We start from the raw sequence: 26,858 nt of genomic DNA on the forward strand, positions 1-26,858 counted from the left end.
TCATCATCAAATAAAAAGTTGGATACAGAACTGATAATTATAATTTACGGTAGCACATAAAATAAATAGTGCTATCCCTACAGCTTATTGGAAAGGTAGGGGCTAACACTTTGAGTACCTATTAGGTGCCAAGTACTTTTAGGCCCATTAAGATTCAGTATTTCATCTGATCTTTACAGCACGTGTGTGTAGTCAGTGTTACTGTGTTAGTTTGTTGAAGAAATAGGCTGAGAATGATGAGGTAACTTAATCAAGGTCTTAACAATTGTAAGCCATAATGGGCTTACATAGTGGGAAAGCCATAATGCAGGCCCAAGTTGGCCACCAGAGGTCTCAGATCTTTCTAGAACTGAATCTGACCCTTGTAGAGCTGAATTTCTGAGTTTTTCCTACAGTTCTCTTGTAGACTCCCTTGAGAAGCAACTGTTGTCAGTTATTGTGACATTTTTTTTAAGCATCTTGAAGCAAATACAGTTGGCCGGCTTTGTAAGGCCATGAGAGAAAAATGTTTGTGTATCAGCATTGACAGGATCTCTGTATAGGTGAGGTGTGTCTCCGGCATTTCACATTAGCTAATTAGAATGACTTCATGGATACAAAGACCAACTCTGCACAAACAAGGGCCTCCCTGCTCCCTCCTCCTGTGCTGGCTTTCACTGTGGTGTTTGAATGCCCACCTGGATTCCTGCACAGCTTCCTAATTGGATTCTTGCCTCTCATCTTTCCCCCTCTAATCCCTCTCTGGCACTGCAGTTATTGCAGTCTTTCTAAAACACAAATATGGTTCAGAAGAGACCCTGGAGAGCTCTTTAGTTGTCTTTAGAATAAAGTCTAAACTCTTAGAGTGAAGTTTATTGTATTTATTGAATGCTTACTATGTTCAAGGTACTATTCTGAGTGAGAAAATAGCAGTGAATAAAACAGCCTCTTCTGTCCCCCACCAAGAATCTGTCCTTTTCCTGTGCTAGGAGGAGGCAGATAATACACAATAAATAAATAAATAAATACCATTTGATGGTATAAGTTATTAAAAATAATAGAGGAGGTGGTTTGTGGATTCACATGGGCAGCTTGCAATTTTTGAAAGGATGGTCAGGTTAGGCCTTACTTATGTGACATTTGAGCAAAGAACCAGGAAAAGAAAGAATTTGGCCATTTGAAAACCTAGGGGAAAGATATACTAGGCCGAGGGAACAACCAATGCAAAGATCGTGAGAGGGTTGCCTGCCTAGGGGAGTACAGCATTGTGATCAATGGTAAAGATGGATTAGATGTCACGGGAGAAGGGAGGCAGAATCAAGAATTACTCCCGGTTTTCTGACTGTAGTAACTGACATACTCCCAAAGGTGACCCCGATTATTTGTCTTCATCTTGGTAAACAGCTCTATCATTTATAATTTTATTAAAGCCAAAAAATTAGGATTAATTCTTGACTCTTTCCCTTCCCTCCCCACATCCAATCCATCAATAAGTCCTATGGGTTCCACCTCCAAAATATATCACCGATACATCTTTTTTTTTTTTTTTTATTTACCTCCACTGCCAGTGCTGTTGGCCAAACCACCAGTGGTGTTGTTCCTATCCTAGTCCATGAAAAGAGCATCTCTTGTGCACAGCATGTAGTTCGGCCTGGCTGTTCTAGTCAGTCTTCCAATCTTCTGATTTTTACTTGGAGTGTTTATACTCTTCATATTTAATGTAAATATGAATATGGTTGGATTTAGATCTTTTGTTGTTTATTTTCTGTGGTCAATTCCGTCTTTTCTTTTTGTCTCTCCTTCCTGACTTCTTTTGGATTAATTGAATGTTTTTCAGTTTTCAGAATTCCATTTTAAGTTCTCTGTTGGCTTTTGGCTTTTTAATCATTTTTTTTTTTGTATTTTTTAATAGTTGCTTTAGCAATTACAATAAACGTCTCAAACTTTTCAGTCTACTTTGAGTGTATATCATTTTGTGTAAAATATAAAAAGCCTTCAACTATATAGTTCCATTTATCACCGCCCCCACATACACAGCCCTTTATACTGTAGTTGTGCTATATGTGATACCTACATATGCTGTAAACCCAACACTGTATAATTGTCATGTTGGTTTGCTTTAAATAGTGCATTAGTCTATTCAGACTGCCATAACAAAATATCACAGACTGGGTGGCTTAAACCAGCAGGTCCCAACTTTTTTGGCATCAGGGACCAGTTTCATGGAAAACAAATTTTTCCACAGGTGGTGGGGGGAGGTGGGACTCAGGTAGTGATGCCAGCGATGGGATGTGGCTGTAAATACAGGTGAAGTCCCACTGGCCCACTGCTCACCTCCTGCTGTGCTAACAGGCCACGGACCAGTGCTGGTCTGCGGCCTGGGGGTTGGGGACCGGGACCATAGGCTTAAAAAACAGACATTTATTTTCTTACAATTCAGGAGGCAAGAAGTCCATGATCAAGGTACTGGCAAATTCAGTTTCTAGTGAGAGCTGTCATCCTGGCTTGTGGGTGGCTGCCTTCTCTGTATGTCCCCACATAGCCTTCTTCAGCACATGTGTGTGAAGAGAGAACTCTGGTGTTCCTTCCTTTTCTTATAAGGACACCAGTTCTATCAGAGTAGGGCCCCACTGTTAAGACCTCTTTGACCTTAATTACCTCCATAAAGGCCCTATCTCTTAGTACAATCACAGTGGGGGTTGAGGCTTCATTGTATGAATTTTGAGTGAACATAGTTCAGTCCATGTCAAAGAGTCATACATATTTTAAAGAAATTCTGAGAATTAAAACAATCTTTTGTATTTACCTACATAATGACCATTTCCATTGGTTTTTACTTCTTTTTGAAAATGTAAGCTTCCATCCAATATCTTTTCTCAGTCTGAAGAACTTTCAGCATTTCTTGTAGTGCAGGTCAACTGGCAAAAGACATTCTGTTTATTTCTCAATGTATTTATTTTACATTCTATCTTGAAAGATATTTTTGTTCAACATGGAATTCTTGGTTGATAGTTTCTTTTGTTGTTGTTCTCCTTTCACCACCTAAGGATGTCAGTAAGTTGTGTTCTGAAACCATTATTTCTTACGAGAACTCAACTATTATTTCTAACATTCTTCCCCTTTATGTAATGTGTCATTTTTCTCTGGCTGCTTTAAAGATTTTCTCTTAATCTTTGGTTTTTATTAGCATGCACAAGTGTGTTTTTAGGATTCATCCTTCTTGAATATGCAAGTTGATGTCTTTCACCAACTTTGGGAAATTTTTGGCATTTAAATATCTTTTCTGTCCCATTTTCTTTCTTCTATCCTACTTGTAACTCCAATTCCAAATATTTGGTACCCTTGGCTGTTGTCTCATAGGCCTCTGAGAAGCTCAGGGTGTTAATTTTTTCAATATATATTCTCGTTCATATTCTCTCTGTCCGTCCCTCTCTCACTCACTTTTGCTCTCATTCTCACTCACACTCTATTTTTAAGTTCCTTGACTCTTTTGTCTTTCATTTTTCAATCAGTTATTAGGTCCATCTACTATATATTTATTTCAGATATCATATTTATAAATACTATTAAATTTCCATTTTAATAGTTTATTTCTTTGCTATTTCTATCTGTTTATTAATTATAAGAATATTTTCCTTTACATCCTTGAGCACTGTTAAACTATTTGCTTTAAAATTCTTGTCTTCTAACACCTGTGTCATCTCAGGTTCATTGTTTATTAAATGGCTTTCCTCTTAAGTATGGATTACATTTTCCTATTTCTCCATCTGTCTAGTAATTTGGGATCATACCATAGACATTGTGATTGATACATCTTAGAGATACTGTATTATTTTCATTTCTCTGAAGAGTGTTGATTTTTCTGGTTTAGCAGATAGTTAATGTGGCTGAACTCAGACTTCAAGTTTTGTCACTTTTCTGCGATGAGCACCTCTCAAAATCTCTGTTGAGTTCTTTTAGCCTTAGCTGGGCTGCTTAAGGTGTTCCCATGCATATGTAATTCAGATATCATCCAGAAATCCAGGTAGCATTTTTATGCACATTGTGGGACTTTCTATGGCTCTCTTCTTTCTGAGATCCCCCAACAACTTACCAGCTGCTACAGTTGACTTGAACTTCAACTTCTCATTTGTTAACTAGAAAAATTGCATATTTCTGTCTGAGTATCATTCATCCTGCATGGTACTGATTGGGGACTATTCTTAGACAAAAACCTGTAAAATCAGGAAACACACATAATACTGTTTTTTTCCTTCCATGTGTCTACTTCTCTTCAATTTCTACCTGATTTTGGCCATTTTCCAATGTCTTCAGAGAATTGTTTGCTGTATTTTGATCAGCATTTATCATTGTTATCTGTGGGGAAATTGGTACGATATGAGCTCTTCAGCCATTATAAGAAGTAGAACCCTTGAATGATTTTTTAAAAATCAAGTAAAATTACTTTATTCTTCTGAACGAAACCCTTCTGTGTCTTCCCATTGTCATTGGAATAAAATCTAAAGCCTTTACCATGGCCTGTTTGATTTTCCCCACTTCCAACCTTTCCATCTCCATTTTATACAACTTTTCTTCTTGCTAACTCCAGTCTAGTCTCACTGGACTCCTGTTAATTCCTGGGATGTATGAAGCTCTTTCCATCTATAGGATCTTTGCATTTAGTACTTGCTTTGCTTGGAATTGTTGGTTCCTAGTATTTTTAATGTCTTAGCTTAAATTTTACCTTCAGGGAGTTCTTCCCTGACCTCTCTTTCTAAAATAAGTCTTCTTATTATAGTAACCTATTTATTTCCTTCAAAGCACTAATCACTATCTCTAATTATTATACTGATCTGTTGACCATCTTTCAATAAATATAATCGCCACATAGACAGAAATTATATCTGTCTTAATTGCCACTGAATCTCCTGTGTTTACTTACTATGTCTGGAACAGAATAGGTACTCAATTAACATTTATTGAATCTATAAAGAACCTTATCAGTCTAGACTATATTTGAATATTGGCATGACCATTTTCCCTTTGAAGGCAGAGCTTTGTCAGAGCAATGACTTTTATTATCTTTATATCCTTAGTTATTAAAATGATGCCTAGCACATGATAGCCATATGTCACACGTCAGTTTCATAAATAAATGAATAATTAACAAACTATAAAAGTAAACAAAGCTACCAACTTTGATGATGAATAAAACTAACTAAACTAGCTATACATTATATCAGAATTTATTCACTTATAAATAAAGTTTTTCTATGTAAACCTAATATTAAAGTTATAAAAAACTATAGTTTATATTTTCTTTCAGGAATGTTTGTTGCTCCTAGGGACTATTCAGTTTTGAAATCTATAATCCTTTCCAGCAGCATAAAAGAAATTGTCTAGTTGTGCTTTCTTCTTTTCATTAGATTATCATGAGAATATCAAGGCTGGGAAATCAGGCAAATTTTTTTAGCTTCCAGATAAGACTAGATAATTGAAGAGCTGAAATAGCTTAGATGAAAACAGTGATATTACAGGTTAGTGCAAATGGCAAGAAGGTAGTTGTGAAAAATGATGAATGTTTCTCCAAGCCTAATAATTTCTTTATCATCAAGGCAAATAAAAGATAGCCTCAAGACAAATACATAAAACTGATTTTAATTAAAAAAAACCATCATGCAATAAGATAGCTTTGTTTTAGTAAAATGATCGTAAGACCTAAGATTCTTAAGATAAATTTTAGATTTGCTTTTGGGCTGTGTTTTCTTGCCTGTAAACCCTTTGCCAACAGTTTTGATATCTGAGGCAATGCTGTTCTCTTTGTAATTTTACAGAAATGTGGCTATTTGTCATATTAATTTATTAAATGTTTTAGAGTGAAAATCAGAGATGGTCTTGTCCAAGGTCACACCTTGAGCCACACTGAACTCAGGTCTCAGGATTCCTTGCCCTGTGTTCTCTCTGCCATATCAAGAATCAAAAACTCAGAGGCCTAAAGGGATCAGAAAGATAGCATCAATGAGTAAACAGACTCAGAAAAGAAATATTTACTTCCACAGAGAATTTTCTCTTGCAACTCACAGTACTCTAGGGCTGAATTCCTTGTTTCCTCCATCAAAGGAATGGGCACAGAAAAATATATCTGTTACAAGTGAAACATTAGTGCAGTCATGATGATAAATTGATAAAATGTGGTGTCCGTTGTTGGAGAATGATAGGGAGTAGTGAGGCCTTTCGCAAACTGGAGAGTGTGGTCCTGTCTGGGGGGATCTGTCATCACTCAGCTCCAGCTGACTTGCTGTGGGAAACATGGGTGGCTCAGTCTTTTACAGTCTTCAGTCCTTCAAGAGAAACCAGAATCTGGACCTTAAGTGGAATCTCCCAATTTTAAAATATTGGCTTCTTTTTTAAAACATTATACATCCGAAATAAATACATCTGTAGGCCATTGCCACCTTGTACTACCCAGTCATGAGTTCTGTGTTATACTGCATTGCATTGCTGTTTCTCTCATGTTCCAAATGCAGATGGAAGAAACAAGAAAATAGTCATAGATTAGACCAGCTCTGTCTATGTATTTCTGAGCCAAAGACAGTCATTATTGTGAAACTGGTTATTTCATTAGGAACAAATAACTGCTAATGGGGAACTTTGTTTTTCTATACTGTGCTAAATACACTAGAGAACAGAACATAAATAGAGAGATCAGCCCTAGGGACAGGCACTTCCAGGCTATTGGAATGAGCATTCAGTTATTTGATGCACTGCCCACTCTGTGTTGATCAGGGAAGGCCTGTACTACCAGCTGCCATGGAAAACAAAAAGTGCAGCTGACCATTTGGAATCCTATTCCCCCAACCATTTTTACTCTTTTGGTGGTACCCACTTTCTCTTTCATAATAGATGTTATGAACCAAAAGCCACATTTTTAACAGGTACTCACCACAACCTTCTCTAGAAAGCAAATGTTATTATCCCCATTGTACATTTGTAAGAAATGAGGCTCTGAGAGGTTAAGTAACTTCTCCAGGGTTGCACAGAAGGTAAGTATAGACTGCAGATTTGGACCCGAGTCCATCTATATCCAAAGCCCATGTTCTTTCCATTAAGTCAATGTATTAAAATGTAGGTTTATTATTATTCAGGTATGGTGAGGCCAACAGATCAGGAGATGATTGCCATGGAAAAGGCAGTTTGTTACTCACAGTTCCTAAGAGGAGAGGGCCCGCCACAGTGCAGGGCTGCAGGAAGAGGCACCAGCCTCAGTCAGGAGGCGGAGGGAGTGAGGGAGAAACGTGGGCAAGAGGCTTTATGGTAGTTTTCACGGGAAGGAGCAGGCAGGTAAAGTAAGCAGTCTTAGTGTTAGTTACATTGAACAATTTTGGTGGGACCTGGGCAGGGAGATAGGAGTTGTCTCTCACAGTCTGGTATCTGGCCGTGGGGTGCTTAGAGCAGGGGAATAGTAGCCCTGAGTGTGAGAACCTGACAGAGCAGGGATCCCCAACCTATGGTGAGTTGTATAATTATTTCATTATATATTACAATGTAATAATAATAGAAATAAAGTGCACAATAAATATAATGTGCTTGAATCATCCTGAAACCATCCCCCAACCCCACCCCCAGTCCATGGAAAAACTATCTTCCATGAAAATGGCCCCTGGTGTCAAAAAGGTTGGGGACCACTGCTTTAACTGGTCAGTCTCTAAGTTTGCTTTATTTTCTTCATAATGCATCTCATTCCTCCATTTAAGATGCAAGACATTGTTCTAAGCACTGGAGAGTGATTGACCCTTTGCTTTGTGCTACTATGTATTGTATGTATTGGATGTATTTCTAATTTTTCACTGTATCTCCCAGAATCTAGGCACAGTACCTGGCACAGTAGGCATTGAGTAAATGCATTCATACTGTACCACATGTGCTAGGTTCTGTGCTTCCTCCTGGAAGCTCATAAATCTCCCTTCTCTGAACTGAACTCTCAAAGCACTCCTTATATAAATTAGCATCAAATCAAGTAATACCTTTAATTCTCCAATGCTGATCCCAGTCAGTTCCTGTTGACGCTCTCAATGGAGTGCAAACTCTTTGAGAGTCCAGAGTATGCCTCATAACTGTAACCTAAAGTTGAACCTATGAGAAATAAATATTCAATGCCTGCATGATATTTTTTTCATTGAACTACCAATGGCTTTGGTATCATTTTGAAACATTTCCACAATACTGCACCAATGGAATTCAATGACTTATATTAGTCCTGGAAATTTAGTAGACAATATGGTATCATGGTTAAGAACAAGGACTTAAGATATAGAGACCTCAGTTTGAGACTTAGATCTGTCATTACTCTCCTGTGACCTGGGGTAAGCTACTCAATCTCTTTTAGTCCCCATCTCCATAGTGAAAAATAGTATCTTCTTCATGGGAGTGTTGTAAGGAATAAATGAAATACAGTCATGTGTGTACAGTGCTTAACTTAGTATTGCTGTATTGTAAGTAAGTCAATAAATCTTAGGTTGATATAATTTGTACTACTGTTGGCATTATAGTAGATACACTTTACTTCCTAGCAATCCTGTCTTAAAAGGAGGCTGAGCGTAAAGGAGGCCATTGAAGTTCAAAGCAGTTTAGTGACTTGCACAAAGCCACACAGCACATGGGAATGAGATCCAGAACCCAAACCTGGCCTGTGCGACTCTGAAGAAATATTCTTCCTCTTTCTATAGCCCTGACTCTGAGGAAACATGCTCAGAGAGCCTATCACCATGAAGCCAAAATAGACAGTCTGTCTGTTCACGGTTTGAATGAAAATAAATCCATCAGCATGGTTGTTATAGAGTCCTAGAGACTCAGGTAAACATTTGGAAAATACACACATTAGGTTCAGGAACTCGAGCACAGAGCTGGGTGTGTTTTAGCAAGCTGAGTAACAGCATGGGCAAACACTTCTGTTCCTGATGCATATTCCATACTATTTTGTTTAAAGCCACCAAGTGGATTAAGGATTAAAATTTTGGACACAGGATTTCATATGAGAAAATGATTGCAGAACTCAGATATTTCTGCCCTTGAGAGCTGTGTTTCCCACGTGACAACTTTCTAGTCAAGGGAGTTTCTCTTGACAGCTCTGGGGCACCTCATTATTTTTTTTTTTTAACTGAGACTCCCTCATCATGGTCTTTCATACAGCTTCGCCATTAGTACAACACAGTGAGTAATTCAAGGTTTGACATTGCCCAGGGGTGACAGCCTGGATCAGGAGGGGGAAATGATGTGATCCAGAGAAGGTTGGTGCTTTTAACACCCGGACCCCCCACCATTTAACTTGAGTTACCCTTCCTTCCTCACTCCTCATCCTTGGGCCTGACGCTAACTACCAATTGAGCCTTGGGAGTTTTATTTCCTGTTACTTTTCTCTCTAAACTTCTTTGTTTTAATATTCAAGAGGTTAGCACTAGGTTAATCACAGCTAAATTTCTTTAAGCTGAGACCCTCTTGTGGAGTTAGCATTTTGATGTTCTTGGATCCTCTTTGGACAAAAGTTGAAAGAATCTCTCTTGTTTTTCAGATAGACCACATGGTGCAGGGCCATGCTGCCTTCCCTGAACTACAAGCCAAGGCCACAGCCAGGTAACTGCTGTCTCTATTTCCTCTACAGCTTTTCTTGTGTGACTGTATTGAGAACATTGACTTCAGGAGCTTGTGTGATTTTCAGATCCTATGGACAATGAAAATGCCCATTAGTACTTGCTGTAGGATAGTCCAAATGATCCAGAACATACAGGTATTAATTTTAAAATGATCTAAGAAAATTCAGAGAACCTAAAGATCCCCCAGGAATATACCCAGGGTCCACAGCTGAGAAACTCTGATGTAGGAGGAGGAGAATAGATTCTGGAGTCAAAACTTCCTGGATTCACATCCCAGATCTACTCCTTACTAGCTGTGTGACCTCGAGCAAGTAACTCAACCTCTTTAAGCCTGACTCTTCATCTGTAAAACTGAGGAAGATAACTGATATGGAGTGATTTCCAGGATATATTGAATAAAGCTGTATGTAAAGGTGTATTTACAGTATACTCCCTTTCATGTAAAAAGAAAAAAGACAAAAGAAAACACATGTGTATCTACTCATTTGTGCAAAAAAATATAGGAAGGTTAAACCAGAAACTAATGAGATTGGCTCTAGAAGAAGATGGGTAGGAATGAGGCAGAAAGAATGAGGGAATGGGAACAGAGTAGTAGGAGAGAATGACAGGTCTCTGAGTATACCTTTTTATATAACTGTAACTCTTAGAACCATGGTAATACTTTATGTCTTCCTCAAATAAACAGATTATATATAGATAGCCAGAATATGTGTGTATGCTGGGGTGGGCAAAGTAAAATACAAATAGTAAAAAATGAACCTACTGTATTACAAATGAATAATATAACCATACTAAAGGGGGTTTGGGAAAGAAAAGAATTAACCTAAGTAAGTTTAGGAAAGAATATTTTGACAGCTGGGAGAATTGGATTGCTATATGCAGAAGAATGAAACCAGACCCCTGTCTCTTACCAAATACAAAAATCAACTTAAGATGGATTAAAGACTTAAGTAAAACCTGAAACCATAAAAATACTAGAAGAAAACCTATAGAAAATTCTTCTGGACATTGGTCTAGGCAAAAAAATTATGACTAGGACTTCAAAAGCACAGGCAACAAAAACAGTGGGACTTGGGGGGTGGGGGAAGGAGGGGAGGAGTAAAAACCTACCTTACAGGTACAGTGAACACTATTCAGGTGATGGGCACACTAATAGCCCTGACTCAAGCATTATAAAAGCTATCAAAACATGTGTACCCCCTTAATATTTTGAAATAAAAGCAAAAACAATGGTACTTAATTAAACTAAAATGCTTCTGCTCATCAAAAGAAATAATCAACAGAGTGAACAAACAACCTGCAGAGTGGGAGAAAACATTTGCAAACTATTCATCTGACAAGGGACTAATATCCAGAATACAAAAGAACTCAAACAACTCAACAACAACAAAACCAATCCCATTAAAAAGTTGGCAAAGGACATAAATAGACATTTTTCCAAAGGAGACATACAAATGGTTTCATATACAAAGAGGTATATGAAAAAATGGTCAACATCTCTAATCATCAGAGAAACACAAATTAAAACCATAATGAGATACCATCTTACCCTAGTCAGAATGGCTATTAATTAAAAAGACAAAAAATTAACAGATGTTGGCAAGGATGTAGAGAAAAGGGAATGCTTACACACTGTCAGTGGGAATGTAAATTAATACAGCTCCTATGAAAAAGAGTATGGTGGTTTCTCAAAGAACTAAAAATAGAACTACCATTTGATTCAGCAATCCTTCTATGGGATTCCCAAAAGAAAAGAAAGCCACACATTAAAAAGATACCTGTACTCATATGCTTATGGTAGTACTATTCACAATAGCAAAGATGTGGAATCAAGCTAAGTGTTTATCAGAGGATGATTAGATAAAGAAAATGTGATATATGTATACAATGAAATGCTACTTGGCCATAAAAAAGAATGAAATTATGTCTTCTGCAGCAACATGGGTGGAACTGGAGGTGCTTATTTTAAGTGAATCAAGCCAGAAACAAATACCACGTGTTCTCACTCATAATTAGATGCTAAAAAATGTATACACATGGATGTAGATAGACAAATGGAGACTCATAAGAATGAGAGGGTGGGAGGGGGATGGATGATGAGAAATTACTTAGTGGGTACAACTTTTATTATTAGGATTATGAATACCCTAAAACTGTGGTCCCCAACCCACGGGCCACAGACCGATACCGGTCCGTGGCCTGTTAGGAACTGGGACACACGGCAGAAGGTGAGCGGCAGGCTAGGTAGCGAAGCTCCATCTGTATTTACTGCTGCTCCCCATCACTCACATCACCGCCTGAGCTCTGCCTCCTGTCAGATCAGCAGCGGCATCAGATTCTCATAGGGGAGTGACCCCTACTGTAAACTGTGCATGCGAGGGATCTTTCTGGGTTGCAGGCTCCTTATTAGTAATAATCTAATGCCTGATGGTCTGAGGTGGAGCTGAGGTGGTGATGCTAGTGCTGGGGAATAGCTGCAAATACAGATGCTCATTAACAGAGAGGTTTGACTGCACCATAAATGTAATGTGCTTGAACCATCCCAAAACCATCCCCCCCACCCCCAGTCTGTGGAAAAATTGTCTTCCATGAAACCAGTCCCTGGTGCCAAATAGGTTGGGGGCCGCTGCCCTAAAAGCCCTGTCTTAACCACTATGTAATCTATGCATGTAACAAAATTGCCCTTGTGCCCTATAAATTTATAGAAATAAAAAATAATAAGAACATTTTGATAGTATGCCATATGGCTAAGGATAAAAATAACTGTCCATAAATATTGTGTTCTAATTAGTAAGTTTGGTTTTTATAGGTATATGGGCTAGCTATACTGAAAACGCTTTATGTGTATACCACAATTAAGCAAATAAATAAATACATTGTGGATAATGAGAACCAGGTTTCTCACAAATAGAGAAGGGGAAGGTTAGAATGAACCCTATAGTGTTAGTATCAACTTATGATTTTTAATATATATAGAGTTGGATATAAATATAAATAAAGATGTATGTATTCATGTGTGAATATACACGCATATCATTCCCTAGCTCTCTCTGCTGAGATAGCCTAAAAGCAGTGACACCATACTAGCAATGTGCACACCTACCACCCAGATCTTGGTTCCTAAATACTGTTCTTCTGGATCTCCAATAAAAGTAATAAGGGCTCCTTAGAAAGATGATTGGTTCTAGGGCTGGGGCAGGGAAAACACATGAACGTTTTGTGGTGCCAGAAAGTAAGGAATTATTCAAAAAGGAATTGTCAAAGTACATAGGACTCAGCTTTAAGAATCTCTCAATGGCCTAATTTGGGACAACTTGATCAACAAAATAAATAATGATAGTATAAAAGAACTCCATGAGTCCATACTGATATACGTAAATAATTGAAGAAGGAAATAAATAGAAAAGAAAGGACAGGCCTTCCTGTCCACTGTAAGGACAGTGGCCTTACAGTTAAGAAATGTAGAAGAAATAATGGAAATAGAAAATTATTAAGCACCACGGAAATATTGTTACAGGCAAGAATCATCAATGGATGCTAAAATTAGTGAGTAGAAGTATGATGGGAAGCATGATATTTGCATACTCCCAAAGGATTTCACCACAAGATACTTATTGAGGGAAAAATAGAAACTTTTCAGTGGAGAAATCTGGCAGACAATTCCTTACCCAAGTGATAAAGGTTAACGACACCAGCAATAACATGTGTCGGTATCATGTGTCTCCTTTTGTGATGCACTGAGAAGGACACAACACCATTTCTGTGACCTTCTTACCCAAAATGCTTAACCTCAATGTAAACATGCGAAAACATCAGACAAACCTCAGTTGAGAGACATTCTGCAAAGTTATTAGCCAGTGTGCTTCAAAAGAAGATTATAAAACTTCAATACTGAAGAACTGTCCCAGACTGGAGGAGATTTAAGGAGATACTACAACTAAAAACAATGTGTGATCATGAATTAGACCCTGGACCAGAAAAGGGACATTAGTCGAGGAAATCTGCTAAAACCCAAATGTAGATTAATAGTATTGTTATTTTTGTTTATTTCTTAGATGATGAGTAAAAGGGAACTCTGTCTACTATTTTTACAACTTTTGTGTAAATCTAAAATTATTTTGAAATTAAAAATTTAAAAAAATAATAAGTTGATGAATTTCATGATAATAACAGTTGTCAGGCTTCTTAAGAAAAGTAAGGTACTTTATAACAGTAACAGAGAAAGTTCAGGTAGCTAGTGCATGGCAAAAGAAAGAGTCTAAGAGATTGGTTAATATTAATTGACTCTGGAGCCAAATTGCCTTTCTCTCAGCTTTACCCCTTATTAGCTATGTGCCCCTGGGAACTTCATACCTCATTACATAGTGATAATTAAGTGTCCATCTGTAATAGGTGCTTAATAAATAATAGTGGTAGTGATAGAAATTATTGTTGTAGTTGCTTACGTTAGACATTTCCATTCCATGAGGGGCTTGCATTCAAGCAGGGGAGGCACACCTGCACAGAGCAGAGTGAAATGCATGCTGTGCTAGCATGTAGGCAGTGTGTCAGCGGGGGATAGGGAAGGAGGATCGAGCCTGACAAGGAGTGTGAGAAAGGCTTCACAGGCTTCTTCTGTTAGGAGTCTTTAATTACAACACCATTACCATCCAGAGGGATTACACCATATAACCTCCTCAACTAGCACTTTAGTTGGCTTAGAGACCGTATAACCTAGAGCAGGGATTCCTGACTTCAGATCATCAGTGAACCCCTTGAAATTGTGCACAAGGTTTTGCTGATTACCTACTTATGCATGTGCTTCTGTGAAGAGGGCCCGTAACTTTCATCACATTCTTCAAGGGACCCAGCATTCATAAACTGCTAACCAAAAGAAAACAGCACTAGATTTGGAGCTCTCGATGGCTCATTTCCTCACCCATAAAATCACAATAATAGCTATTTTACCTGTGTAATAAGGATGAAAGCAGGTCAGAGGATTATCAATATATGAAGATCTTAATACTCAACACAAACCTAACTGATTTAGTTAAATTTTGCCATGAAATACTCAAAACTTCCAGAAGTTTCTTCTATAAATGAACCTCATTTGAGTAGCTTTTATTGAATATAAAAAGGAAGAATTTGTGGATCAGCATGCCAACTCGGAGAAACAGCAATATTGGGTGGTTCAGAAGCAGCAATTTATAAAATTCAGTCTTGGAATCACAGCTGGATTTAAATCCCAACGCTTTTCACATAACTTCATACCCCCTTCCAACTACTCCCTGTGTTTCTCCTCTTTAGAGCAAAGTTTCTCCAAAGCACTGCCTATGCTCTTGGTTTCTCTTTCTTTACTTTCTACTCCTTCCTTGCCCACTCCGGTTTGAATTTTGTTGCCATCTCCCCCTGAAACATTTGATGTTAAGGTTGTCAGTGACCTTTGTTTTGCTAAATCCATAGGATGTTTTCCAGTCCCTTTTCATGAGTTCTCAGCAGCATGTGGCACCAATGATCACTCTTTTCCCCTTTTAAAGTTCTGTTTCCTTGGCTTTCCAGAGTGTCACCCTCTCTCAGTTTTCTTCCCTTGTCTCTGACTCCTCCTCCTTAATCTCCTTTTCAAGCTCATGGTTTTTTTCTGGAGCACTAACATCAACGTTCATCATAGCTAGCTTTCCAGACCCCTCCTCTCTTTGCCCTTTCTTCCAAGGTGATCCCAGTTACACTGTTGACTTCATTTCTTTCTATATGTTGATGACTCTCACATTTTATCTCCAGTCTACTTAGTAGTAGGTACTCAATAAATGTTAGTTCTCTTCCCTTCCATTTTCCTTCTATCATCCTGCAAAGGAACATGCTTCTGTATGTTATCTGATCTATGTGGAGAGTATTCTAAAACTATAGGACCATTATGCTTCAGGTCTTAGTAGGCACAGCTGTTGTTAAAATGAAGTTGGCTGTTTGGAGGGGAATACAAATCCCCTGGAATTGGGAACTCTCTGCCTCTTTTGCAGTGACTTGGGGCTTTCTGAAAACAGTGATGCAGGTCACCCCTATCTCTGAGCTTAGCACTAGCAAGTCCTGTTTGAAACTGGAAACAAATGTTGATAAACAGTTTATTTTATATTCTTGATTTACCATAATCGGAAGGCCCCATCTCTGAAGAGAAGTGTTTTGTGAGTTTATAAATTAAGTAAATAAGAACTAGATGTGCCCATACATGTAACTGGCAACCAGAGTTTCTTTTCAGATGGGACCATATATCTAGATATTTTACTCATTAGTCAGAGATTGTCTTACGTTGCTCATAACCTCAGCTCTTTTCCTCTAAACTGCCTCTAAACTTGATTTTCTTATAGAACTGTAACTAATAATGTCTCAGAATGAGATTCTGGTGACAACAAGGTTTGGTGAGAAGAAATTGGCATAATCTACAAGTGCTAGATTCAAGGTTGGCAGCAGAGCCATGGTTAAAATCCAGGGCTTCTGACTGTCTGATCTGTTTGATGAGGGTCTTATGAGCATTTATGATACAAGAGTGAACAAAAGAAATAGTCCTTGCTTTCATTAAAGTTATATATATATATACACACACATATTTATACATATATACATATAGTACATGCATGCATATGTACATGTATATATACACACATATATATGCATGCACCGACATACATGGGTATAGATATAGAACTATATAGATATACAGCCAGAAATTGATAAATGCTTTAAGGAAGAATAGAGATGTATAAGGAGATGTAGAACAAGGGGTGTTGGAATGAGGGATGGGAGCTGTTTCTATGAGGAAGCTGTCCTTAGTAAGGTGACGCTTGACCTTAGTGAGGTGTCACTTGAGCAGGACTTTGAAAGGAAGGAGCAAACCATGACTCTGTGAGGCAGATCCCTCCGGGCAGAAGGAACACCAAGTCCCAAGGCCTTGAGCCAGCAGCCAGCTTGGCAGGCTCAGGGCTCACTGCAAAGGCCACTGTGGCTGGACCAGAGTAGGAGGGAGGGAGAACAGATGAGTGCTGAATGTGAGCCAGGGGCAGAACCCTGTGTATCATTGTAGATAACGATAAAGACACTGGATTTTATTCAAGGTTTTGGTTTTTGAGCAGGGGAGAGATATGATCAGATTTATCTTTTAAAAGGATTTAAAAGGATTACTTTGGCTGTTCTGTGGAGAGTAATCTAGCCATTGGTGAGGAGGGAGGGACAGAACAGAAGCAAGAGATGGGGAAGATGTGGCCCCTGAGCATACCAAGCCATCTCAGGGTCTCCGGAGGAGGAAGGCCCATAAACAGAAAAGCCTGGTCTGCCCGCGTTCCTTCTGCAGGGGTTACTACAAGCAGTGGTCATCTCTGTTGTGATTCCATTGGTTTTCAGGTTCCTTAGAATTGTCTTTGTTCTGCTCATTCACATTTTTTCTCTCAACCTGTCTTTCTTTTTTCTCCACTTTCCCTGGATTTTCCTGTTATCCCTTTGAGGACAACCAGTATTTCTTGATCTGACTTATTCTTCAAACTGCTTTTGCTTCTGTGATTCCCATAGTCCCACTGCGGATCAGTTTCTTAAAATTCGCTGGTCCTCTATATGCCAAATCTCAGATACATTTAAAGCTTCCCATTAAAGGCTATGCAAATCCCCCTCAAGCAAGGAAAGGAAAAAGAACAGAAAAGAATTTATTAAGAATTTGCAATGTGCTTGGCATGGTGCTTAGTGATAGTTTCACATATATTATCTTATTTAATTCTAGATGAGGAAATGAGGATTATTGGGAGCTAAGATTGTTCTCCCTTTCATTCTCCTCTTGTGTTCTCAGATTCCCCCCTTCCATGGCTTTTTAAACCTTGGTCCCTAATTCTGACAACTGGGGCCTTCAGTCTGTCACCAGATATTTACTTAGCCCCCCTTCAGCTAGGACAGTCATAGAACCAGGGTGATGATATTAACACCTTTCATCCAAGGGTATTCAGGGATTTTCAGTAAATTCTTGAGGGCTCCCAGATCAGAAATGTTTTGTAAAAATAGAAATTAGCTAAGTATTATTATGTTTTTCTTTGGTTTCTATTTTGCATGCAAATAAAAGTACTCAGGACTTTGGGGTCCTCAGTAGAAAACCAAGGGCTGTGCTGATTTAGGAAGTAAATCTTCCATTTTCCACACTGTGTGTAGCCCAGCACAGTGCCTGGCGCACACACAGGGTGGAGGAGAGAATCATAAGATGTCTATTCCTTTTCCCTGCCCCATTCTTCCATATACACCAGCATGCCTGGAAGGTTGTGTCCACGTGACTTCAGAGATTCAGCTTTTGGGAGCCCAGTACAGCAAGATAGCAGAGATATCTGTAACGTGTTAATACAAACACTTAAGATGTCTGGGGATCTACCAAATTCCCTCAGTTAAGAGGTAACCTGATATCTTAGTCCAGAACAAAATGCCATAAACTAGGTAGCTTATAAACAACAGAAATATTTTTTCTCGCTGTTCTGGAGGCTGGGAAGTCCAAGGTCAAGGCACTAGTAGATTCAGTGTCCGGTAAGCATCCAATTCCTGTTTCACAGAATGGTGCCCCTCACTGTGTCCTCACATAGTGGAAGAGACAAACAAGATCCCTTTAGCCTCTTTTATAAGGCACTAATCCCTTCATGAGGGCTCCACCCTCATGTTCTAATCACCCCCCAAAGACCCCACCTCCTAATACCATCACCTTGGGGAGTAGGAACTCAACATGTAAATTTGAGGGGAACACATATGGTCCATAGCTCCTCGATATAGTTACTTCTCATGGCAGCTTTTCCAGAGGCTCATCAAGTATTCTTTCTCCATAAATCATGAATGACCCAGAGACTCCAATTCTAATATTCTATATAGAAGACCTATATTCATTCATTCTACTTCAGTAACTATGTTTTGAACACTTGATAGGGTGGATAAGATATAGTCCTTGCCTAGAAGGAGTTCAGAATCCAGAGACGGATACAGATGAAATAAGGAGGAAATTATTATACAGTAGAGAAAGTGCCATTCATCCACTTGACAAATAATTTTGAGTGGCACTATGTGCCAATTTTTCTGCTAAACTCTGAATATATACTGGTGATATTCTGCCCCTACTGTCCAGGGGAGGCTATAGACAGTTACCAAGTAAAGGAACCCATAAATAATAAGTCTGCAGTGACCAAACATGAACAGACAGAAATTGACGGAGTGCTGTGATAGACTATCAGGGAAAACTCATTTAGACAAGGTGGTCAGGGAAGCCGTGGCTGGTGGACTGACAGTTAAGATCTTAAGGATGAAAATGATATAACCATGTGAAAAGCAGAAGGAAAGAGCATTCCAGGTGAAGGGACTGGAATAGATGATTAGACCACAGACCAGAGTGGGCAAGGTGAGGTTGGAGAATGGGGCAGGGTCATCCAGGGCCTTTTAAGCCAAAGTAAGAAATTGATTTTGTTCAAAGGACAGTGTTTAGCCATTGCTGGAATCTAAGCAGGGGAATAATGTAATCAGTGTTACTGCAGAAAGTCCCTTTATTCCCAAGCCAGAGAGCAGGAATGCTACCATCAGAGCCCCAGTATAGGCGATAAAGGTAGAGAGAAATCCACTTCTGAAGGTGTGGAAAGATGCCAGCATCACTACTCCTTTCCCCTTAGAGGGCTGGGACTGCAGAGGGCAGGGCGGGAGCCGGGATGGCTGTGACTGTGTAGGTTGCTGTTGGAGCATGGGCCGCAAGAAAGGCCTCCGGAGATGGTATCAAAGATGAGTCTGGAATGATGATTGATGTTGGCCAAGTAAACAAGGTAAGACAAAGAATTCTAGGCAAGAGGGAGTAAAATAGGCAGACATTCAGAGGTTAAGGTGAAAATGGAAAGTAGATCAGTGGTTAAAGCGTGATGTGTGCAGGCGTGAGGAGGAGGAGGAATGGAAGACGTGTGTGACACAATGAAAGGTAGAAGAGCTAGATAACGGAGAGCATCTTATGCCAGGTGAGGAAGTTTTTGCTTTCTCTGGAGGACGATGGGGAGAAGGCATTGAAGGGTTTTAGGCAGAAGTGGGAATCATAATCAGAGTTGCATTGTAGAAGAATCACTCAGAAAAGAGTGCAGAAAATCTAATTGAAGGAGTTAGGATTTCAAGCATGGAAGTAAATTCGGAGGCCAAACTTCTAATCCAGGCATTTGAAGGTAACATGAATAAAGTAGTAGCAGCTAAGCTGGAACAAAACTAGTTACAGCAGTATTTAAAAGGAATCAGCAGGTCCTGGTGAAAGATTAAATTTGGGACCTGAGGGAAAGAGGTGAGTCAAAAATGATACACACTCTGACTCTGACTCTCAAGTAGTTGCTCGGGCAACCGCTTAAGTGAGATTGGCTTTGTTTAAATCAAGGAACAGCAAAGGAAGAACAAGTATATCAGAAAAGATGATGTGTCCTATTACACATTTTTAGTTGAATTACCTTTGAACATCCAAGAGGAGGCATTTGAGTAGTATTCGGATACTTGACCTGGAACTCATGAGAGAGAAATGGGCAGGAGATGAGGCCATATATTTGGAAGTCCTCAGCTCTAGATGGTAACTGGAACCATAAGAAGAGGATGGGATTATCAAAGGTAGATAAAGAGTAAGAAAAGGGCCAAAGGAAGATTTCAGATATTTAAGGGACAAGCAAAGAACCAGTCAGAAAGGAGGTAGGAAAATCAAGAGTATAGTGTTTTGGAAACGAAAGAACAAATGACGAAGAAATGGCCAAGTGATGTAAAATGCAACAAAACAAAACAAAAAGGTCCATTGTTCTTAACAAAGAGGGTATAGTTCCTCATAGTGAGACCAGTTGCAGGAGAATAGGGCAGGCAGAGTGCGTGTTGCATTAGGTTAAGAGGTAAGGAACTGGAGACAGTATGGAAGCTTCTTTTCCAGGACTTTCTCTTACTCCTAGAAAGTGCACAAATGTCTCTTGTTATTCCATGGGTTCTGATTTTTTGGTTTGTGAGTATGGTCACCATACTTCTGGGCAGCCTTTGAGTCCAAAGAATTCAATGATTTATGGAAAGGGAGAGGAGAGATTCCAAGGGTGTTATCTGCATTTACAATTATAAGTAATAAACTCTGAAAAAAATCTTCATTGACCCTTGGGTTTTTTTTAAATCTAGAAATGAGTTTCTTGTGATGGCAAAGAAGAGGGAACTATTTATGAATAACCTAGCATTTTATAGTACTCAGGGCTCTATGTTTAATCTTTGTAGCAGCCTATAAGGTAGAGAGTATTAGCCCCAGTTGCAAAAGAGTAAATGGGCTCAGAGCGGTTCCTTGTACCTGATCACCCAGCTGGTACTTGGTAAGTCACTTTATCATTGTTGAAACTGTATTTTCTTCGTCTTACCCAGTGGAACTTGGACAGTAAGAATTTCTGCATGTGAGACAGGATATATTAGCCTGGGGCTCATGAGAGAGAGGGAGAGTGATCCACCTGGGATCATAGTTAGTATGTGATTCCCTAGCTAGAAGAGGCCAGGCTGCCATTTGAGAAGGAATTGATAAAACATGCAAAATGAAATAAAGTCACAACCAAAAAAGGTATCATGCAAGGTTAAAATTATGTGAATAATGATGTGCATTAGTTATTTTAATGTCTTCCAAGTGCATTTCATTTTGAATGATATACTCAGATAACACACGGTAAGGTATAATTGAAAAAACATGTAGGAGAATGGCTGAATTCAAAGAATAAACATACAGCTGCGAGGAGGTTAGGAGTCAAAGGGATAAGCACATGCCCCATCCCCCAGGGATCTCATTAGTGCAAGAGTGACCATATATGTAGAGGCTAAATGAATCTCACTGTTTGCAAAGACCCTCAGTAAATGAGACAATGACGAATCAATAGTAATTAGGACTATAGGTTCTTATTGACCCAGATGTCTGAAACCAAATGCCCTGCTCTGAGATTCCTTGAGAGGCAGAATGAAAAGATTTATAGATGTGTGCTGCTTTAAAAAAAAAAAAAAAATCTCTTTAAGAGCAGTGATGTTATTCTAAAGTGGAAAGTTGCTAGAATTAGTGCAGACTCTTGACTTCTAGCTAGAAAGGATGTTCTCCGGACTTGCTTTGTGAGTGTCATTCCTGTTGGACGAGGAGCAGAGAGAGCTGGGAGATAGAAAACCGGGATGTGATCCTATTCTACCCCAATATGTTGTTTTGGCCCAACCTCCCAAGGAGGCCCCGGAGGATCCTTTCCTAAAACCATAGTAGAGTCAGTCTAAAACAGTTTGAGTGTGGGGCTTTGATGAATAATTTCTGACCTGAGATACAGACAGCACATGGCTTCGGAATCACTCAGAGAAGGGTTTAAATTTGGACTCGGTCCTGTCTCTTCACCTTGGAGCATCTTCTGTAAAGGGGTGTTGGCGATACCCCCTCACTGTGCAGTAGTGGAAGGCCCGGTGTAAACTCAGGAAATGGCAGCTGGTCTTGCAGTGATTGCTCAGCCTTTTCTCAGTAATATCTTATTCCTCTTCATATGTTCTAAGGCAGAAGATTTTTTACAGATGGGAATGGGGTGTTACAGCAAGAAGCAATGAGACTGCCAGTAGGTAGAGCTGCCACCCCAGCACACATCTCTCACACACATGCACACACTCACATTTACACACTCTCTCCTGCTCACACAGAGCAGTCTTGCTTTTCCATGTTTTTATATTGAATTTCCATATAAAATTTTTGTTTAATAGAAGAGTTCCACTGGTAAAAGGGAACAAAGAGAGTTTAAAAACCACAGCTCTACTTGTTTGTTTGTTGCCTTACACTTGGTTTAGAAAACTTTCAGCAACTTCACAAGATCCATGGGGACACTCGTGGTATCACAAACTAGAACCTGGAATCGCTGAGCCTTACTTCTAAAACATTTTTAAAATGCAAAACATAAATAATGTCTTAGGTATCTTAGCTGTTAACCTCCTTTGGACATTGATTTCCTATACTTTTTTTCCTGCCATTATTCAAGCTGTGTTTTCAACCTTTCAAGAGAGTTCCAAGGGCCCCAGTGGGAAGTAGCACAGATGCCAACCTCTGAAATACACACTTTCTTTTGGCATCATTGGTTCAGAACTTGGAGAAGGCTAACCCGCTTTAACCTTTGTGCCTTGCAGTAAGATTAAACCCAGTGAGATAGGTATCATTAAATCTATTTTATGAATGGGAAAATTGGAGTTCAGAGAGGTTAAGGCACTGGCCCGTGTTACCCAGCTAGGACAGGCAGAACCAAGATCTGAACCCAACTGTGTTCTCAAGCCCGTCATCCTCTCTCTGTCTCCTTCTCACCTGAACATGTGAAGAATGAGGGAGCTGGTCGGACACCCTCCATTCTACACATGAAGAAACTGAGGGTTAAAAAGGAGAAAAAACATACACGTTGTTTTTGATGGGTTTAGGATGGAAATCAAATCTCCAATTCCTGATCCTATCTGCATTCATAGCATTCATTCACTTCCCTTAGCAAACTCCTTTCCTGAATCTGGGATCTTATATTTGTCTACATTTGCCATCTCATCCTTATAATTACCATTAGAAATACTGATTTTAATAAAATTTTTACGTATGTACAGTATTGAACAGTTTACAAAATAATCTATCTTCATATACTTAATCTTCTTTGATCTTCACGATAACCCTGTGAGGTAAGTTGGACAGAGATTGTGATATATGTTTTTATAGATGAGAAGAGGGTGGTTCAGATTGAATAACTGTCTCACAGTTTATACACCTGTTAGGAGTAAAGCCATTCCTGGGTCCAGTCTTCCGACTCCAAACCTTTTCCCTTTCCACTAGGACATGGCACCCTTTTTTGGTGCTAGTGCAACTTGATGTGAGAATGCAGTAAACTAGTCTCTCTGGGTGTCGGGTAGTTCCTTTACCGATGCTTTTGAGACCCTGCTTACTTCCCTGGGCCTATTATGGAAGTACAAATGGTTTCTTTCTACAGAACGATTTGCTCCCCAACCCTACCCCCTTTTAAAAATAAAATAAAATCCATTTCTCTTCCAGATGCCAGAGTGTATATGCATATTTGAACAGTCACCTGGATCTGATTAAGAAGGCCCAGCCTGTGGGTTTCCTCACTGTTGATTTACATGTTTGGCCAGATTTCCATGGCAACCGGTCTCCCTTAGCAGATCTGACACTAAAGGGCATGGTAAGTAACAGCCAGTCCTTGCACGTAGGTGAAGGCAGGCCAGAGGGCCACAAAGTCTGGAAGAAGCAAAGGGAGGAGAAACGAAAAATAAAACAGGCCACCAGCCCACTGGCTTTTTGCGGTTGTGTTGCTGTTGTCAAGGCTGTTGCTGCTCCCCACGATGACCTGCTGAAAGTTTTCATTGTTTCTGAGCCAACCTTGAGAGCGTTGAAAACAGTATTTCCTATGTTCAGCTTCTGCTGCCTCTTTGTCCCATGGAGTGGCGGAACATTATGCCTATGTAATTTTTGTATTTACGTCGGTTCATAAAGTCATGTTTTCCAACTGCATCTTGAGGTTGCCCAGTAAATCAGTGGGAAATATTACCACCCATTGTCTTGCTGGCCACAGCTACACGTCTGCCTAGGCTCTGAGTCAGGACTGTGCAAAGTCTATGCTAATATATTTAGGATTTCGGATTAAACTTTGGTAAAAGCAAATACAATTTATAACTTACGTTGGAGGACGAATTACATTTTCAGTAACCTTTAGGATCACTTCCACTATGGAGATTCTGAGCCCTCCTGGAGTGGCCAGGATGAACTAGGTGGGAAAGATCACAGCCACCTTAGCTGAGATAGGGCATCTTGGTGACCAGGCGAGATTAGATGGCTGGTACCAGTATGGCCATCGAGAATCATGCTTGAGGATGGGTGAACCAGGTTAGAGCCATAAAAGGACCCAGAGAAGGACCCAGGTAAGTCCACAGATAAAAAAATAAGCCACAAATGCAGATTCCAGGAAGATGTCAAGAAGCTAAGAAGTAGAGTGTTAGGCAAATTAAGATGGGGAGTTCAGACCAGAGGCTGTGAGCAATGTAAGGTGTATGCACAGGTGGCGGCATGACAGTGGAGCAGGCCTGATGGCTTCAAGACTCAAAATATTACCATTTTGTGGTTAATTTTATAGAGATTGTTTTAAATACTTTTATGATGCCATCAGGAAGACCTGAACTTGATTTTCATTACCTAATTGACATAATTAACTTCTGCTATTAATAATAAAAGGGAGTCATGGTGAAAAAAAAATTGGAAATAACAAAAGTTGTGTTTGTCCATGAAGTGTGTCTACACAACAGATAGTGGACGTGGCCTCCTTATCTGGCCTGTGGAGGCAGAAGAGTACTGTCCAGAAAGAGCCGTGTGGCAACAGGCTAGAGAGCCATACTGTCTGATAACTAACTCTCTGCAAACAGGGTAGGGGAAGAACACATCTTATGTGGGTACAAAAATGAGTGTGTTAATTAGAGACAAATATCTGAAGCCAAATACGGTTAGACACGTAAAATGTTAAAGAAGTTAAGAAGCTTGACCAGTCCTTAAAATGACCTCAAAACAAAGCAGAGTTGCATGGTAACATGGTCCTGGCTCTGCAGTCACACAGACCTGGGGGCCTTCCCTTGCCAACTTCTGCCACACCCAGCTTCAGTGCCCAGCATGCCAGCCTCCATGTTTCCCAGTAGCTTTTGTCTGTTTCTTAAAACCAATCCTGGCATCCAAAGACCTAAGAAATACCATCATAAGGATATTCTAATAAATATGACCCAAGTGCAGAATGTGATTCCCAAGGAATCAATCAAGTGTTCCGAGGAATGCCCATCTCATGGGAATAAGTACGTACTCACCAAGAGACTTCTTACTTGGGGACATGTACCCAATTGTATCTGAAAATTCTGTTGCTAACATATTTACTTTTTTAAAAAAGTTTTATTGTTTTATAAGCATACCTCATATATCACTTGATACTTCTTAGCAGTGATTTCCCTTTATAACTGTCCTTGGGTTTTAGGCTCACATTGAAGAGCTATCCCCCCATGAGTTTGCACCACAACAATGGAAGGAGAAGATGACCTAAATAAGATAGAAGGAAAGCAATTCTAGGCTTTAAACTTTGGCCGAAATCTCTTCCCTTCAATTCAATTTTTGATAACATTAAAATAATCACCCTGAAATTCTCCTGTGGTTATGTTGTATCCTTTTGCCAGAATCTACAATGTCTCCTATTTCCAACACTCATTCAGTAAATATCAGTTTGGTGCCTGTTGTGTGCCAAGAACGGCTGCAGATGCAATGAGGTACAACGATTTCTGTACTTACAGAGCATGTTTAAAAGGGTGGGGGAAATGCTTAGTAAAATGTTAATAGCAGCTAGAATTGTCAGGATAATCCCAATAGGATAAGATCCATATACAGTTTCTCTTTTTGGTTGCTAAAACATTTCCCTGGGCACATGATAAGAGCTAAATATGTACTTATTGATAATTTATGTGCAACATGGAGATAATAAAGAGGTCATTTATTGCTTTAAAAAAAATAAACTTATGAACAACACACTAATACCAAATGGATTACATGGCTACTGACTCTTACTATCCATATGGTAAGTATTCAATATCAACATTAATGTGCAAGTAAATTATGTTGATAAGCTCCTATAGTATCATAATTATGAGTACATTTGTTCATCAAACAAATACGGGCCCTGTTAGTGGGGGATATAAGAGTAACTAGGCACAATTCCTGTCTAGAGAAATATCACTCTCTCTCTTGGGCAGACTGAATATATAAGCAGCCAGTGGAAAGATGGGATCAAGCTCCAAATGTCACTCACTGTCCAGGGCTCTCTCGATGCATGGAATACAATTGCCCAACCTGGTCTCAGCAGTCAGGAGAGGCTGAGACGGGAGGCAAGTTGGACACAGAGTGAGGCAGGGAAGAGGGCTGGGGCCAAAGGAATCATAGTACATGCGGTGCTCTGGAGTGGAGAGAGGGCGTGGCAAATGAGTGTCTATGACTTTGGCTCCTCGCGTCATTGTCTAACCAATGATAGACTGCCTTTAGTGTTTTATCTTGGTAACAAAAGAAGAAAATATTTTCTCAGAGAACCACTGGATATACCCTCTACTCCTTCTGCTTCAGTGTCATTGAACTCTCCCAGTTTTCCACTCTCCCCTCAGTTGGCTCTTCCCTTACCTTTGCCAAACATTCATCCATTCAATATGCTTTTATTGAACACCTCCTATGTGCAGGCCTAT

At 39.5% G+C, this 26,858-nt stretch overlaps 1 protein-coding gene across 10 annotated transcripts in view; it reads left to right on the forward strand.

Moving 5' to 3' along the window:
• Positions 1–26,858, forward strand: part of FGGY (FGGY carbohydrate kinase domain containing) — a 387,509-nt gene that overhangs the window by 258,021 nt on the left and 102,630 nt on the right. For all 10 annotated transcript variants that reach the window (XR_011234566.1, XM_069480070.1, XM_069480063.1 and 7 more), the window contains 2 exons: positions 9,527–9,588; positions 23,638–23,785. Coding sequence is in view for 9 of the 10 variants with exons in the window: in XM_069480070.1 (XP_069336171.1) it covers positions 9,527–9,588; positions 23,638–23,785 (210 nt within the window). In the remaining variant the exon portion in view is untranslated. The remainder of the gene's footprint in view (positions 1–9,526; positions 9,589–23,637; positions 23,786–26,858) is intronic.

Source organism: Eulemur rufifrons, chromosome 8, assembly GCF_041146395.1.
Source record: "Eulemur rufifrons isolate Redbay chromosome 8, OSU_ERuf_1, whole genome shotgun sequence".
Classification (NCBI taxonomy): domain Eukaryota; kingdom Metazoa; phylum Chordata; class Mammalia; order Primates; family Lemuridae; genus Eulemur; species Eulemur rufifrons.